Raw genomic sequence first — 16,526 nt, 5'->3', positions numbered from 1 at the left:
AAAACTAATACACATATTTAAATCATGATGTCAGTATAGTAAGTATAGTATAGTAAGATAAAATACAAAATGATTGAATCACGTTGAACATCAATAAGATGATAAAACCCTGCACAACCCAAACTCTTCACTACTCTTCTCCTCCATCCTCAGTACACGCTGCTGTGATTGCCATCAATGAGGCAATCGACCAGGGCGTTCCAGAAGGTACACTGGCTGCCATGCAGAACCCCAATGCCATGCTGGTCAACCTGGGTCCAAACTCGGCCCAACAGTACCACGACACGCTGTACCAGGCTAAGGGGGAGAAGGTGGCCAACTCACGCAAACGGGTATGGAGGTTTTAGTGCAGTGAGTGCTGTGTACAGGTTTCAGATGACCCGAAGTGAATGGTAGCCTGGGGCACGTTATTCTTAAGAGACTATAAATGTTCATGGGACTGAGTGTTCAGTTTTTTGATTAGAAAACAATTGAACAAGCAGCCTGAAGCAGTAGAGGGTGTTGGCATGAGACAGTGTAAAATGCTGAGGCTACACAAACCACTGAGGGAGCAAACATTAAAATAAGACGGGAAGAGGAGGACTGTGGATGGGTGTTTACAACATCAGTCAGAATAAGATAACATACGTGACCTCTGGAAAGCAATATATTCGTCTGTAGGAGAGATATGACAATAAGTGTGATGCTGTTTGAAATTGCTGTTGTTCTGCTCCAACAGCAAATGGAGAATGCCGACGCAGAGAGAGACGTGTACGATGAGCTTCTCACACAAGCTGAAATTCAAGGCAACGTCAACAAAGTCAATGGTGAGTTACAGGAACAAACACACACTCATGTGCTGATCTGGTCTCGTGTCTTGGTTTCTATGGTACAGAAGTAAAAGGTCAACCTTTCCCCAACAGTGAGCAATGCTTTGAGTGCAGCTGAACAGGCTCTGCTGAGCAGCGATGAGGATAAATTATATGAGGCCCTCAAAGCTGTGGGCACCCAGAACCTGCAGGGCCAGAACAAAGTCTGGTATCTGAAACAGCTGCAGGCAGACCGAGAGACTAAACAGCAGGTAGGGATCAGTGTGTGCTGTACATTTACATTTGTCAGCAGTGGATCCTCTGTTCTGCCTCGTTGTCCTGTTCATTATAATAAAACCTGGATTTTTGTTTTTCTCATTAGGAGTCTCCAGGAGAGGCTTTGACCAAAGATGAGTTGCAGAGCGGCGTGGACGTGGCTAATGCGATTGCTGAAGGCTACCTGAAGAGTACATAAAAACCTATTATTATTATTAGTAGTAGTAGTAGTAGTAGTAGTAGTAGTAGTAGTAGTAGTAGTAGTAGTAGTAGTAGTAGTAGTAGCAGTAGCAGTAGCAGTAGTAGCAGTAGCAGTATCTTTCTGAGCACCATGATCTCCTTCCTGCTATCTGAGTACTTATCTACAATAATGTAGTGTGTGTGTGTGTGTTTGCAGTGTTGAAGGCAGTGGAACGCATCAACGCTGCCATCAGAGCAGGTGTGCCAGAGAAGACAGTGGAAGAGCTGCTGAACCCTGATGCTCAGCTACCTGAGGTTTACCCCAGAGCTGCAGACCTCTACCAGAGAGAACTATCCAGTCTGCAGCAGCAAAGCCCCGAGGTACCATGATGTGAACACACTCCCTAATAACAGACACGTATTCTGGACTAGAACTACACCCATGAAAACAAAGTGTATATATAATCAGTTTATATATAATCAGTTTACTTGACGAGTTGATCTAAAAAACTAAAATAGTTACTCGTCATCAGTTAGAACCACACTGACACGTTGACAGTTTATATTACCACAGGTGTGGCCCTATCTGTTGATAGCAGAGTTTATTTTGTGTTTCTCTGAGAACGCTCGGAGACACATTGAAATGAAAACAAATTCACCACCTTCGTGCATAATTTACCAAATGAGTACTTAGTTATTAAACGCTCTAATGTTTACTCTGTTGGACTTTAGTGCTGTAGTTCTGAAACATCTGATAAAGTAATCAACAGAAAGTCAATTAGAACTATATTAGAATATCAAGAGTATGAGTTGTGTAATGTTTATCTGATAATAAGACTCATTAATAGAACTAATGATTAGTTACAGATTAACAATCATCTTTATTCTTAGAAAGATTTTAAATATTTTTAGTAGTCGGAACTTGCTTCATAGTCTGTGTGTAACCTGTCCTGTTTTATCTCAACAGCCTGATTTAACTGTGGAATTACAAAGCCAGACAACATCCTCTTTTCTTTTCTAAATGCTTTAACATTTGCCTGGCAGTTTGACATATGAGGTCAATTTGTGTCTTGTGTCCTGCAGGGCACTCTGTACCACCCCGAGCTGCTTGTTGCTGTGGAGATGCTGTCTTCCGTGGTGCTGATGAACGAGGCGCTGGACGTTGGAGACCGAGGCGCCCTCTGGAAGCAGCTGTCCAGCTCTGTCACTGGACTCAGTAATGTGGCGGATGAATATGCACAGAGGTGAGGGGACACGCATACAACAAACATGAGGAGCCAGTGACACGTTGTCTCTACAATAACGTGTGTTTTCTGAATGGGTCGAGGTAGGCTGTTGATCTGAGACTGTGCTCCTCAGGTACATGGATGAGTTGATGCGCCTGAAGGCGGCAGCCAGAGCTGAGGGCAGCGACTATCTGACCTGGAACGACATTCAGGCCTGTATCGACCAGGTCAACTTGACTGTGCAGGAAGAGCATGAACGTAAGAGCCGGAGACACAGTCCTGTTGATTTACACCCAAACACTCTGTGTTAAACATGCAAACCAAACAGGACCAGAGATAAAAGTGTTTTCCTAATTCTGAAGTGAAATGATGTCTTGAATGTTCACATGGTGACAGACTTTGTCTGCATGTCTGATGGTGTATTTGCAGGTATTGCTGCCATCGGACTGATCAATGAGGCCCTGGATGAGGGGGATCCCATGAAGACCCTGGCCATGCTGCAGAATCCTTCAGCCAAGCTCACAGATGTGGACCCATCTGTGGCTCAGCATTACCACGATAAACTGCTGGAGGCCCGCAGAGAAAAGGCTCACGTAAGACACACCTTTGCACACTAAGGGTCCAGATTTGGTTCAGGTTCTGCTCCAGATCATCCAGTTAAAGGTCTTGGTGCGATTGTGTTCAGACCCGTGCAGATGAACCACACCAAGGGGGAAAATTATGAGGTATTAGGTGAAGAGGCAGTTTACTTCAGGTGTTCTCTGTCCTCGTGTCTCTCTTCTGTCATTTGCTTTTTCATGCGTGTCTGGTATTCAGGTGATCATTATGCAAACACTTCATGCAAACACCGCCTGGTTACAGTTACCTCCAGACTTCTCCCAGACTGCAGCTCATGAAGTTAAAACTTGTCAGGACAGTATGTGGCCTGCTGATACATATAAAGATTGTAGTGAATATACTGTAGGTACTCATGGTGTATTTATTGTAGCATAACTGTAAGTTTCTCGTTTCCTGCTTAAACAAGCTGTTAGGGCCAAAGATGTAATAATATTATATACTAGTTAAATTATAAACTGCTGGATAAGAGTAGAGCTGCTGTATAGATATACTATTGTGAATGTGTGGCCATAGCTCGAAGGGATCCCAGGACCAGCAGAGTTGCAGATGGCTCCATGTGACTCAGGCCTCTGAGCCACATGTGACTCAAACAGGCTGCTGATGTCATGGTGTGATCATCTCTTCTCCCACGCACTTCCTGGCACGTATATTATATTTGTCTTCTCTGCTTTCTCCACTTCTGAAGCGTTCTAAATCCCAACTCCTTTTCTGGTTTTTATAAACGGTCTTTAGTCTCATATGTCCGGAGAAAGTCTGAATTTAAACACGCCAGTCTTTCTCGAAAGCGGATCACCAGCACCGCACGCTGCCTGACTCATTTGCATGTGTTATCGTTACTTGAGTCAAGCAAACAGATGATGGCGGTTCTTGAATGTGTGTTTGTGCAGCACATTTGCAAACTAACTCACAGGCACCATATCGGGGTTGATTTTTTTGTAGGAGAGGAAAAGGCCAGCAGAGCTGCAGGTGAGGTCACACTGCACGAGCAATGCGTTGCTTTCATGCTGTGCACAAAGGTGCAGAGGAGGTTATTACTCAGGTTCCCTTCTGATTTCTTAACAACACAATGTGTTAATAGAGAAAAGTTCTCAGTGTGTCCACTTTAGTAGAGTCAGTTTTTTCCTTGTCCAAATGCAAGGAAGTCTCTCATCAACATCAGGCATCTTACTTAGCTCTTGCCCACTCAGTTTTAAATGGCAACGTCATAAATTATATCTAAACCCGTAAATACATCATGCATGAACTTGTCACACTTTCAAAACAGGAAAAAATGTGGGGGGGGGACTATGTCCCTGTGGGTTACACAGGCATAGGAAATAACAAAGCCAGGCCTCAGTCATTTGCTTCCATAAAAGGGCAAAAGCTGAAGACTTTATTAAATTGGCCGGACCCGTAGGCACAAACACACCGTCCTCTAGTTGTTGATTGCTGAATGTTCCTTATTGAGGCGATGAGCTAAAGACAGAGGAAGTGGTTAGAGCAGCGTGAGCTTCCTGTTCCTGGGCTTCAAAGGGCCGATGCCGGTTAGGTGTTCCCCAGCTTTGAGGGAAGGAGCAGAAGGCCAGTGACGGCTCTGAATGGTCCGAGTTTAAGATGTAGTCAGGCTGCAAGAGAGCTGTTTACAAGTAATATGGGAGAAAAGCAGCAACAAAGCTCGCCTGAGGTTAATTTGTCACTGGCTTCTTGGTTATGCCTCATTAACTGTGCAGTATTAGAACAGTTAGTCAGAAAGACAGTTAGGCAGAAGTTGGCTTTGACTGTGGGCTGAGGGCTGCGCCTAGATAAACAGCAGGAAGTCTGCCTAGACTCTACTGACTAACAAGCTGAGTAGAGTCCCCTCTGCTCCTTTTGATAGATATCACTTTGTAGCTGCAATAATCACAGCTGGGACTGCAAGTTTCAGTCTAGTGATTTGCTTCGTTCTGTATGTGTATTTTCAAATTTACCACCGTTGTTGTATGTTCCTAAGAACATATGAATGAGTTCCTGGTTTCTACGAATGGGGGTCCTGTGCATAAGAGAATAGAATGAAAAAATAAACCTGAACTACCCAACCCCCTCAGCTTTCACTTCCTCCATTTTTATGATGTGCTGTAACATGTGATGAAGTACACCAAACTACACCCAAATCCTCGTCCAGTCCCCTGTCTGCTCTGGCACCACACCCTGTGTAGCATGTCCCGCCTGCTGCAGTGACTCATTATCCACAAACACAGATTAGAGCAAGTGCAAACACTAATCAACAGTCGCCCAGGTACAGCTCCGTGTGTAAAGACGGAGCTTGTTTGATTCTGCTGCACATGTTGGCAGACAGCTGCCCTCCTCTTGGATAAGTCGGATATCGGCCTCACACACCCAGCCCACTCTTCTTACACATTCTCCCACACGAACACACACACACGCCTCCTCTCATCTATACTAAAGCACAGTAAGACGGGGCGGAGCACTGAGAGGTAGGCTTAAACCAAACCCTTTGACTTTCTTACTGACTTCTAGAAAGCAACAGCAGCCACTGTTAATGTGGAAACAGTGCGCCATCTGGATGTCGCCATGCATCACTGCAGTCCATACATGTAATAATACACTGTGGTGTTGATTACTGGACTCTTGTTGTGGTCTAGTTTAAAGAAAAGTGCATATTGACAGTCCACCCTGGAAGTGTGGCCACTCTGGCCTGTCAGTGGTGCAGTGCATTTTTCTGTTTCCTGATGACTGGATCCAGCTTCAGGAACAACACAGCTGCTGAAAGTGTGTTTGCGATGTGAGTCCTTCATGACCGGACAGAGAAGATTTCTCAGTCATGAATGCAGGAGTCCATCACAGAGACTCAGCAGCCACAGTAGCAGAAAAATAGACCAGAATACAATACCACATTTGTAATTTGACTACTGGGTGTGGTTGTGATCAAACTGTAGACACAAAGCCGCAGCTGAACTAACACAATTTGAACACTTTGTTCCTGACAAACTGTGATGTGTTGTATTTTTATAACATATGAGAATAGTCAGACAAACATCAGCAGAAGCCTGTGAGTTATAAAATAAGAAGTCTGCCTGCTCAAACAAAATATCTACTGTTAGTTTTTTAGGTTCAAGCTGAGAAAATCATTTATTATCTACAGAAAGTTACCATTAACCTTCGTGAAGATGGAATTTATTTCTACCAAAATGACTTTTACTCATTTACATTTAACATTGAACTTTTTTCATAACTACTTCTTTGTCACTGTGCAGGTATTTAAAATATTAATGGGACTGAAAATTTTGCAGATGATTGTAATTTTTCAAAGGTGGAATGTTGCCATGAAGTCTAGGATTTAAAAGTGCATGAATGTTTTTATTTCCCCACATTTCTCACATTATTTATTATTAAAGGCACTTTCTCTGTTCCTCCAGGAGACCAAGGACCCCTCTGCTGTGCTGTGGCTGGATGAGATCCAGGATGCTATTCTCATGGCTAACCAGGACACACAGGAGGCCCTACAGTGTAAGAATACACACACGTACGCCACACTTAACAATTTTAATGTCTCAGGTTCAGAGAGTGAATGCTGATACTTGTGTTTTGTGTCCACAGTCTCTCAGTCCATCCAGGCGATCAACGAGGCAGTGGACAGTGGTGATGCAGCTCAGACCCTGGCTGCTCTTCGTAACCCTGGGGCAGGACTGTATGGCGTCACCTCCGAGTGTGCCCAGACCTACCAGGACGACCTGGCCAAGATTAAAGATGAGAAAAAGAATAAAGGTGAAAAATTGTTCTGTTTTGTAATTGGAAATCATGAAGAGCTTTGTCTGCTGTTCTCCATTACTGATATAAAATACACTGTGTGTCCAGGTGATAATGGAAGCGCCTGGGTGAAACACTGGGTGAAGGGGGGCCACAACTACTATTATAACCTGGAGACCAAGGAGGGTGTTTGGGTGGAGCCAGAGAGCTTCCTGCAGAACAACACCCAGCTCAACAAGGAGGACATCCAGGTAGGCTGCTGCCCCAGTTGTGCTATGCACCGTCATGGCTTTTTAACGCCTCATTAAACCGGTTGTTTTGCCCCCGTCAGTCGGTGGTTTCTGGGGTAACCACAGCCTACAATCGGGAGCAGCTGTGGCTGGCCAATGAGACTCTGATTACCAAGCTGCAAGCTCGGTGCCGTGGCTACCTGGTGAGGAATGGCCTGAAGCAGAGGATGGACTTCCTGAAATCTCAGGAGCCAGCTGTTACATGCATACAGGTGAGATGGACCTGCATACAACCATCACAACATCTTCCTGCTAGAACGACCTAAGAGATTCACTGATTCTTAATGCTGCTTTTTTCACAGGCCCACTGGAAGGGCTACAAACAGAAGAAGAATTTCAATGACCGTAAGCAGTATCTGAAGGACCATGATGCAGAGGCTGTCAAGGTGAAATTGTTATGCACATATCACCATTCATTCTTTGGCTTGGATCACCATTAGCTTTTCCTACTAAGTTTCCTGGTTTCCGCACCTTCAGAATACATCAGGAAGGAATTATAGTGTACATGGTAACCAGTGGTAATACTAACAAGGACATAATCACCGAAACTGTTTCAAGGATGTTCAGTCGTGCATTTGGATTTATTTCTTGCTGGATACTCTGACAATTAATGATATTTTTAAATTATTTTTGCATTTACAAACATATTAGATTTAGAAACTGCAGTTTGTCAGGAAACAAATGTGCTGTGCATGAAAAAAATCCATGTAAGACTAAAGGATTTGTTTTTGTTTTTCTCAGATCCAGTCCATGGTTCGAATGCACCAAGCTCGTAAGAAATACAGAGATCGTCTTCAGTACTTCAAAGACCATGTGAGTATACGTAGCCTTGTTCCATAAAATTAGCTGTAAACTACATTTAGGAAAGAGAAGACTCTTGCTCGTTATTTAATGAAAGCTCTAAATCACGTAGCCTGGACATATATTTTTTCTGACACGTCCGCTGACATTTAACCCAGGTTCTGCAGGCCTTTAGGGAAACAGGTTTATCACTCTGACACGTGAGAAGTCATTTTCAGTCTGACTCAGTCTGTAATGAGAACTATTGATGACACAAGTGATTGCTCTTTTACACTGCAGATCAATGATGTGGTGAAGATTCAGGCATTCATTAGAGCCAACAAGGCCAGGGACGACTACAAGACGCTGAGTAAGACCAACCCAGACGTGATCAGACTTTCAGTTTGCTACAGTATGAGTTAGTCTCTTAACTTTCCCATTTCTTAAATCTTTCCTCGCACAGTCAGTGCTGATGATCCTCCGATGGCGGTGGTGAGAAAGTTCGTCCACCTGCTGGACCACAGCGACCAGGACTTCCAGGAGGAACTGGAACTGATGCGTCTCCGCGAGGAAGTGGTCACCAACATCCGCTCTAACCAGCAGCTGGAGAACGACCTGAACCTGATGGACATCAAGATCGGCCTGCTGGTGAAGAACAAGATCACGCTGCAGGAGGTGGTGTCCCACAGCAAGAAGCTGACCAAGAAGAACAAGACCCAGCTGTCTGACATGATGATGATGAACAAGCAGCGGGGAGGCCTGAAGGCTCTCAGCAAGGAGAAGAGGGATAAACTGGAAGCCTATCAGTACCTGTTTTACCTGTTACAGGTAACAATACAGTGCACTGTTCTTTGAATGCTTTGTGTTTGTTTATTTTAAAGCATTCATTTTCATATGATGCTGCAGAAACACTTTGCCTATAGATCCTGAAGTTAAAAATGCTCAAAGCTTCAGTTGTTTAAAAAGACAAACGCTGTCTGTTAATATCTAACTTCATTTCTTCCTACTTTCAGACCAACCCCACGTATCTCGCCAAGCTGATCTTCCAGATGCCTCAGAATAAATCCACAAAGTTCATGGACTCTGTAATCTTCACCCTGTATAACTACGCCTCCAACCAGAGAGAAGAGTACCTGCTGCTCAAGCTCTTCAAAACTGCCCTGCAGGAGGAGATCAAGTGAGAAATGCTAAGATGAATACAACAATGACTGATGACCATACATTTTACAGTAGAGTAATTCACTATGTTTTCATGCTGCATCTAACAACTGTCCACAGGTCAAAGGTAGATCAGATGAAGGAGATTGTTACAGGAAACCCTACAGTCATCAAGATGGTCGTGAGCTTCCACAGAGGTGCGCGGGGCCAGAACGCTCTGAGGCAGATCCTGGCACCGGTTGTCAAAGAGATCATGGACGACAAAACGCTAAACATCAAGACCGACCCGGTGGACATCTATAAAAGCTGGGTCAACCAGATGGAGACACAGACCGGAGAGGCCAGGTGAGCTGGATGAGGTTTTCCTCTTTTGTCTGATCACAATGCTGCCAGCTCCCTCTTACAGCTGGCTACTGCTGCAGTACGGTAGTATAATATTATTATTTTAACCTGAGTTAAAGAACTGATTCTCATGCTTATTTCAAAGTATGAGAATGAGTTTTTTAATTTAGTTTTTCTCCTTTTGAAACACAGTGAGGTGCAGGTCTCAAAGCTAGAAGTTGATAATGGTGTGGTACATTGGAGAAGTGCTGTGCAGCGTGTTTTAACATCATGTCCGTCGTGTCCGTCCTTCCTCTGTTCTGTCCTCAACAGTAAGCTGCCTTATGACGTGACACCCGAACAGGCAATGGCCCACGAGGAGGTCAGGAACAGACTGGAAGCCTCCATCAAGAACATGAAGACGATCACTGACAAATTCCTGTCTGCCATCATCGTGTCCGTGGATAAAATCCCGTGAGTTCCTCACTTACAGCGTCTCCGTCTGCACACATCACTGCCTCACCCTGCTGCTCTCACACTGCCTGTTTTGTCTGACTTTGTCTGTCAGATACGGGATGAGGTTCATCTCCAAGGTGCTCAAGGACACACTCCATGAGAAGTTCCCAGATGCAACCGAGGATGAGCTGCTCAAGGTGTGCATCTTTAATTCCACTCTGTGCCCGAAGGTCTTTAAAGGGACTGTTCACCTAATTCACATAATATATGTACATTTCCTCTACAGATTTTCAGTCCTGCTCCCCCTACCCTGAGTTTTACATGTCTTTCCTATTTTTCTTTTTCTGCTGTTGCTCTATTCTTTCCACCTTGCCAACCAGCTCCAGGCTTTCTGTCGGGGTCTCCTGCTTCTCTGTCTGCTGACGTTAAGGTGAGCCATTCTCCAGGCTCTGCCCTTCTTCTTCTACAACTCTCCCTCATTTTGCAGTTTCATCTTCTAAATCTCAAATCTGAATTCTTTAACCTCTTGTCACTCTTCGTGGTTCTACAATAGAAAGACACCAACAAATATGGGTTTCTAAGTACAGTAGCAAGAAAAAGTATGTGAACCTTTTGGAATTTTGTAGATTCCTACATTAATTTGCCATAAATGTGATCTGCACTTCATCTAAGTCAAGAGTATCAAAAAGCTAATTGGAGTCAGGTATTTGCATATCTGGAAGAAAATTAGTTTGGACGTGTGGACTAGAGCTACTTCGACTGACAAGAACCACTGTAACTTGCAGTGATTGAAGGGAGGATGAATTCCCAAGTGTATCCAAAAATTTCAAGGGTTCACATACTTTTTCCACTATAGTATTTTTTTTTTAAGAAAAAAAAGGTCTAATACTTTATTTATTTATTTAAGGCTCATTATATCTGTTAATACTCTTGACTTAGATGATGATCAGAGCAAATTTTATGGCAAATTAATGCAGAAAACCATGAAATTCCAAAAGGTTCACATACTTTTTCTTGCCACTGTATGTTTTGAATATTGTGTCGTATTCTCTGATTGTGATCATTGGATTTTGACTTGTCAGATTGTGGGGAACCTCTTGTATTACCGCTACATGAACCCAGCCATCGTGGCGCCTGATGCATTTGACATCATTGAGATGTCGGCTGGCGGACAGCTGACCACCGAACAGCGTCGAAACCTGGGTTCTGTTGCCAAGATGCTGCAGCACGCTGCTTCCAATAAGATGTTTCTGGGAGACAATGCCCATCTCAATCCCATCAATGAATATCTCAGCGCCTCATATCAGAAATTCAGGTCAGATGTTAATTTTTATAGAAACATAAAGCAGATGTAAAATACATTATTAGATGTGGAACCGAGGAACTGAAGGATGATGGTAGTCAGTTTCTTTGTCGGTTTCCTTCCTTATGTTGTCTGACTTTATCCTTCCATCTTTTTTCACAGGCGTTTCTTCCTTGCTGCGTGTGACGTCCCCTCCCTGGAAGATAAATTCAATGTGGATCAGTACTCTGACTTAGTCACTGTCACCAAACCTGTCATCTACATCTCCATTGGAGAGATTATCAATACTCACACAGTGAGTTTGAACTTTACCTTTGCTCTTTCTGTCTAAAATCACTCGCGCTGCAGGCTAAAGTACACATACTCAAATATGTTTCTTGTCAATCAGTACCTAAACTGTTCATGTACTGTTTGAGTCGTCCTATGGCAAACATGCTGACTCGCTTCTTCTGTCCTGTTAGCTGCTGCTGGATCATCAGGATGCCATCGCTCCAGAGCACAATGACCCAATTCATGAGCTGCTGGAGGACCTGGGCGAGGTTCCCACTGTAGAGTCGCTTATTGGTGAGTGCTCCCATAAACACTGTGGTTCCATTCAAAGCCCCAGTTTCAAAAATAAGGATTAAACCTCATCGCAAAATATAAAAGTAGTGTGAGAAGATTGTTTGTTTAGCTCCCTGTTGATTAATTCTAGGCAGGCTGAGTTGTTTTCATGTGTTCATCCCCAGTACCACCATCATCATCATCATCACGACTTTAAAAAGAAAAAAGTGGTGTTTAGATGTCACCCTGTTATTTTTCACGTACAGGTGAAAATCCTCTCCCCCCTGATGACCCCAGCAAAGAGCAGATGGGGAAGACTGAGGTTTCACTTACACTCGCTAATAAATTTGATGTCCCCGGTGAGGCCAATGCAGAGATGGACGCCAAGACTCTCCTGCTCAAGTAAGTTCATTCTGAGATTTAAGACTCACAAATTAATCCCATGTCATGTCTTTGATTTCATCTCCCTCAACTCTTATTCCAGCACCAAGAGACTCATTGTGGATGTGATCCGGTTCCAGCCTGGGGAAACACTCACTGAAATCCTGGACTCAACAGCCTCTCCAGAACAGGTCAGTAATTAGATAGAGTGCAGGTCACTGCTGGGATGATAACTCTAAGAATAGGGTTGAATTAAAATCTCACCAGATGGTCTTTAGTCATATCCAGACAAATGACTGTGTTGCCTTATGACACAAAACAGGAACTTCCTTATCAAACAGGAGTAAAAGAAAAGGCCTCTCTGAAAAGCTATCAGAGTTCTCATTCCACTTATGGTGGAGTATAACGGAGGAAACAGGAATATTACTATGTATTTATACATAGGACATTTTACAGTATTTTAGTGTGTCGGCTATTTGGTTGCTGGATATTTGATTAATGTGAAACTTTAATCTGTCGGGTTAACAGGAAGCAGAGTACCAGCGTGCCATGCAGAGGAGGGCTGTCAGAGATGCTAAGACTCCAGAGAAGATGAAGCAGGTCAAGCCTGTGGTGGACGACAGCCTGACGCTACAGGGGAAGAAGGACAAGATCAAGAGCAATCTGAAGAGGCTGGCAGAGCTGGGGAAGGTTCACCCAGAGAACCGCTATCAGGATCTCATCAATGACATAGCCAAGGTAAAAAATATCCACATTTACTGTGGATGGACACAGACTGTAGTGTCTGATGTGTAGTTAGAGTTGATTGTTTTGCGTTTGTGTGTTACAGGACATCAGAAATCAGAGGCGGTATCGGCAGCGTAGGAAAGCTGAGCTGGTGAAACTCCAGCAGACCAACGCAGCTTTGAATTCAAAGACCAATTTTTACAATGTGCAGATTGACTCTTACAATCAGTATATCAAGACGTGCATGGACAACCTGGCCAGCAAGGGCAAGTGAGTGGCCTTCAGTCATAAAGCATATCGCAACACATGTATTGTGTTTAGCCTTCATACTGCAGCTCCACAATTTTAATCTGTATCAGCCTGTGAGCAAAATTAAGGTGCACAAGCATATCAGACTGGACCGCAGACTAGACTGGACCGGTCCGGTCTTAAGTATGGGGGCAACATTACTTCCTTACATTTCTGAGTTGTGTCATATTTGTGCAAACGTCGGAGCTGGGTTACTCGTGACAGGCTGTGACTCACAATCTTCAGACACCTGCTGGTTTTGAATCTGGATGTCTCATCAGGATGCAATTAAATACAGCTGCAGCCTGGTCAGATAGAAAACAAATGCATTATGGTTCATGGATCCAGATCTGAGACCCCATGCCCTTTAGTGAGATGTTTAATAACACAAACTGAAATGATTTACTGGTCAAATCACCTGCATATGAAACACATTCACGTGGAGTCAACTGTGTATTGATCAAAAATAGACTGCAAACATCAACACCAAGTCAAGGTCAGAATAAATTGTTAATTTGCTAGGTGTCAGCTCAGTTCATGGAAATCTGTTTCTAAACATGTTGATGAATAAGAATCAATCTTTTCCTCCAACACGGTGAAAATAAACTTTCCACAAAAGCTACACTGAAATATTTCTAAGAATAACATGGAAAGCTGAAGATGCAGCCTAGCTGTCAGATGGCGACACACGAAGGTTGATTTATGCTAAGAGGTTGTATTTTGTATTGTACACTTGTTTTTCTCTCTATTCACAGGTTGTCAAAGAAACCAGGCGACAACAAGGCCAAGAAGAGTAAACAGGTCTCACAGAAATACACCGCCGCTCGCCTCCATGAGAAAGGCGTGCTCATTTCAATAGATGATCTGCAGCCCAACCAGTGAGTTCTGCTTCTTTTAATGCAAAAGCAAGGTTCAAAGTTTAAAGCATGTATTTTCCACAAACATCAATAGGTAAGAATATTTTTTAGGCAATAACAATGTGAAGGCCTCAGATTACTACAGTTGGGCTTTGACCTTTGAACAATGAGATGCGAGGCCCCTGAGTGGGGATTTAGAGGCTGCTTCAAGATAAGCAGCAGAACGTTCAGAGAGCAGTGTAGGGAAACCAGGACCTTGTTAAGATCCCAAACATAAATGGTCAAATATTCAAAATATTTCTAAGGGGTAGAATGTAAAAAATGAAACCAGGATTCTGCGGTGCTGAGTTACTGAGAAGGACAATGAACCAAACCAGAGGCATCAAATGAAGCTTCTTTGTAGTTGAACAAGATCACCCTGATTAGCTGATATTTAAATGTGTTTTAGTTCAGTGTAATTCAATAACCAGTGTTTCCATTCATCTGTTGTGTGCTTCGTTGTGTAGTTACTCCTTTCTCCACATTTCTGAATCTTCTGTTTACTTTTCTCTCTTCACAGATTCAAAAATGTTATTTTTGAGATTTCTCCCTCGGAGACTGTCGGAGTGTTTGATGTGAAAGCCAAGCTCATGGGCGTGCACTTGGAGACCGTACAGTTAGAATATCAGGTGCTGTTTCTTTCTCATACAGCAATAAAGTCTGTTCTTTTACAACAGTAACTGAGACGGTGACATTTGGGAGGTTTGCTGTGAGTTTAACTCACGTTTCTGTGTTTTTGTCTCTCAGGATCTCCTCCAGCTGCAGTATGAAGGCGTAGCAGTGATGAAGCTCTTCGACAGGGCCACCATCAACGTCAACCTGCTCATTTTCCTGCTCAACAAGAAATTTTATGGGAAATAAAAAAAATAATAAAGGAGAAATGCGGCTACAGACACTGATATAACCACAAAACCCATCGAGGGTTGCAGAAAGCCCTGACCTGAACCATCCTGGCTTTTCTACTCATTCCCTACTGCACTTCTCTTATGTGGCTATGCGAATTAATATGCATTATTTTTATTATGTTTATCATCATTTCTGCTTTATTCTTAATGGAACACTCCACTGTGTGACTCGGGCGAGTACACCACTGAAGCTCGCTGGAGTCTTTTTCTTTACCATCTAACTGCTGCTGCAGCTAGGTCAGAGGTTTAAGATTTGTAATTTTTGCTTTAAATGTTATGAATATCTTTGGCATGGGCTTTGATTAATTATAAAAAAATATATATGTTTTATGTAAAGAGATAATGTTTTATGTCTTTCCTAGCTGTTAGTTCATCTACATATCTGACTGAGAAAGACCTGCTAAACATCTCTTCTGCCAGAACCAATGTGCTGAAGTCCTTTTCAGCAGGGCTGTAGTACATGAGACGCCATTTTGCGAATTCTCACCATGTCTTGGACTTGTGGGCATTTTTGTGTTTGTGTTGTGATTTAGTTCTGTTGCTTGAGACTTAATTAGGAAGAAAAATTTCAACTTTATTTTTGCATATTTAAATTTCAGTATGCTTGTGTCTCTTGATTTGGAGTTGACCCACCTCAGCACCATGCTCAAACTGTAGAACTATAAATAAAAGAATCCAGTGTGTTTAACTTAAAATTGAATATGTTGCACCACTCAGATCCAGTCTATGCTGACACTAATCTGGCTACATCGTGTTTTTTGACACATCGGTATATTGGTTTGTCTTTGACCGTGACTACAGCCCTGCTGATCTGCTGTCTGAACGTGGCACTCCTGCTCTTCTAGCACACAGAGCTGCCCAGCTGTGCTTTTTCATTAGCTTTCCCAGATGACTTCATGGAAATGATATATTTTGTATATCTCTCATGGGCTGTTTGTCTTGTACTGAAACACAGATTATTGTTAACATTACAAACTCAGTTTAGTAAACATCTGTAAAACATAAGATGGGATCTGGACATGCAAGCTGGACATTGAATGCTGAGATTTTTATGTCTTGTTGAAAATAATTTGACAAAATTCCCCTTATTTATATTTTATATATACTGTAGCTGATGTTTGCAAAGCCTACGACAGATCATGTAAGTGTGCTTGATGATGTGCAGTATTACATTAACTAGACTTGTGTCCAGTAGATGTCACTCTACACCGTCTAATTTGTATGTGTTTCTCGTATTAGTTATAAGATGAGATTCCACACAGACTCATTGAAGTAGATGTGGATTATGTGTCTCGTGTATAGTTTTGCTGATCAGAAGTTGACACTGAAATGGAGGAGGCCGAGCTCTCTGGATGTTGTGGGCTCTCGTTCATTCCATCTAATGTATTTTACCTGTTTTAGAATAAAGCTTACCAGATGCAGTGTTGTCCCTTATCTGCCAGTTGTTGTGCAGCTCTGCAGGCTGTCATGGGCAGTAAACACTAACTAATTGTAATTTAGTACAGTTAATTCTCAAGTCTCGACCACCGGCAACATTAAAACTCTACCTTTGTCTTAATGCATCAGTAATGATAATCAAACAAAACACATTCTGCTTCATAAAGAATAGTTTAATGTAGATATCTAGGTCATAATACCTGCAGACTTCTACTTGCAAAGGGCTAT

General features: G+C 42.8%; 1 protein-coding gene across 1 annotated transcript in view; it reads left to right on the top strand.

Annotated features, from left to right (window-relative positions):
• iqgap1 (IQ motif containing GTPase activating protein 1) overlaps positions 1–16,295 on the top strand; it is a 36,187-nt gene extending 19,892 nt beyond the window's left edge. Inside the window, exons 8-37 of the mRNA XM_026377737.1 lie at positions 154–332; positions 719–806; positions 903–1,060; positions 1,171–1,255; positions 1,462–1,625; positions 2,328–2,488; positions 2,604–2,728; positions 2,900–3,063; positions 6,484–6,574; positions 6,665–6,832; positions 6,923–7,065; positions 7,146–7,316; positions 7,407–7,490; positions 7,846–7,917; positions 8,185–8,254; positions 8,348–8,712; positions 8,898–9,061; positions 9,163–9,387; positions 9,697–9,837; positions 9,932–10,016; positions 10,902–11,134; positions 11,285–11,417; positions 11,584–11,686; positions 11,932–12,067; positions 12,150–12,237; positions 12,575–12,784; positions 12,876–13,042; positions 13,816–13,938; positions 14,477–14,585; positions 14,704–16,295. Of these exons, the coding sequence (XP_026233522.1) occupies positions 154–332; positions 719–806; positions 903–1,060; positions 1,171–1,255; positions 1,462–1,625; positions 2,328–2,488; positions 2,604–2,728; positions 2,900–3,063; positions 6,484–6,574; positions 6,665–6,832; positions 6,923–7,065; positions 7,146–7,316; positions 7,407–7,490; positions 7,846–7,917; positions 8,185–8,254; positions 8,348–8,712; positions 8,898–9,061; positions 9,163–9,387; positions 9,697–9,837; positions 9,932–10,016; positions 10,902–11,134; positions 11,285–11,417; positions 11,584–11,686; positions 11,932–12,067; positions 12,150–12,237; positions 12,575–12,784; positions 12,876–13,042; positions 13,816–13,938; positions 14,477–14,585; positions 14,704–14,817 (4,319 nt within the window). The 3' untranslated portion in view covers positions 14,818–16,295. The remainder of the gene's footprint in view (positions 1–153; positions 333–718; positions 807–902; positions 1,061–1,170; positions 1,256–1,461; positions 1,626–2,327; positions 2,489–2,603; positions 2,729–2,899; positions 3,064–6,483; positions 6,575–6,664; positions 6,833–6,922; positions 7,066–7,145; positions 7,317–7,406; positions 7,491–7,845; positions 7,918–8,184; positions 8,255–8,347; positions 8,713–8,897; positions 9,062–9,162; positions 9,388–9,696; positions 9,838–9,931; positions 10,017–10,901; positions 11,135–11,284; positions 11,418–11,583; positions 11,687–11,931; positions 12,068–12,149; positions 12,238–12,574; positions 12,785–12,875; positions 13,043–13,815; positions 13,939–14,476; positions 14,586–14,703) is intronic.
• Positions 16,296–16,526: the final 231 nt, after the last annotated feature.

Source organism: Anabas testudineus, chromosome 3 (genome assembly GCF_900324465.2).
Source record: "Anabas testudineus chromosome 3, fAnaTes1.2, whole genome shotgun sequence".
Lineage (NCBI taxonomy): Eukaryota > Metazoa > Chordata > Actinopteri > Anabantiformes > Anabantidae > Anabas > Anabas testudineus.
This window is presented reverse-complemented; position numbering and strand designations above follow the sequence as displayed.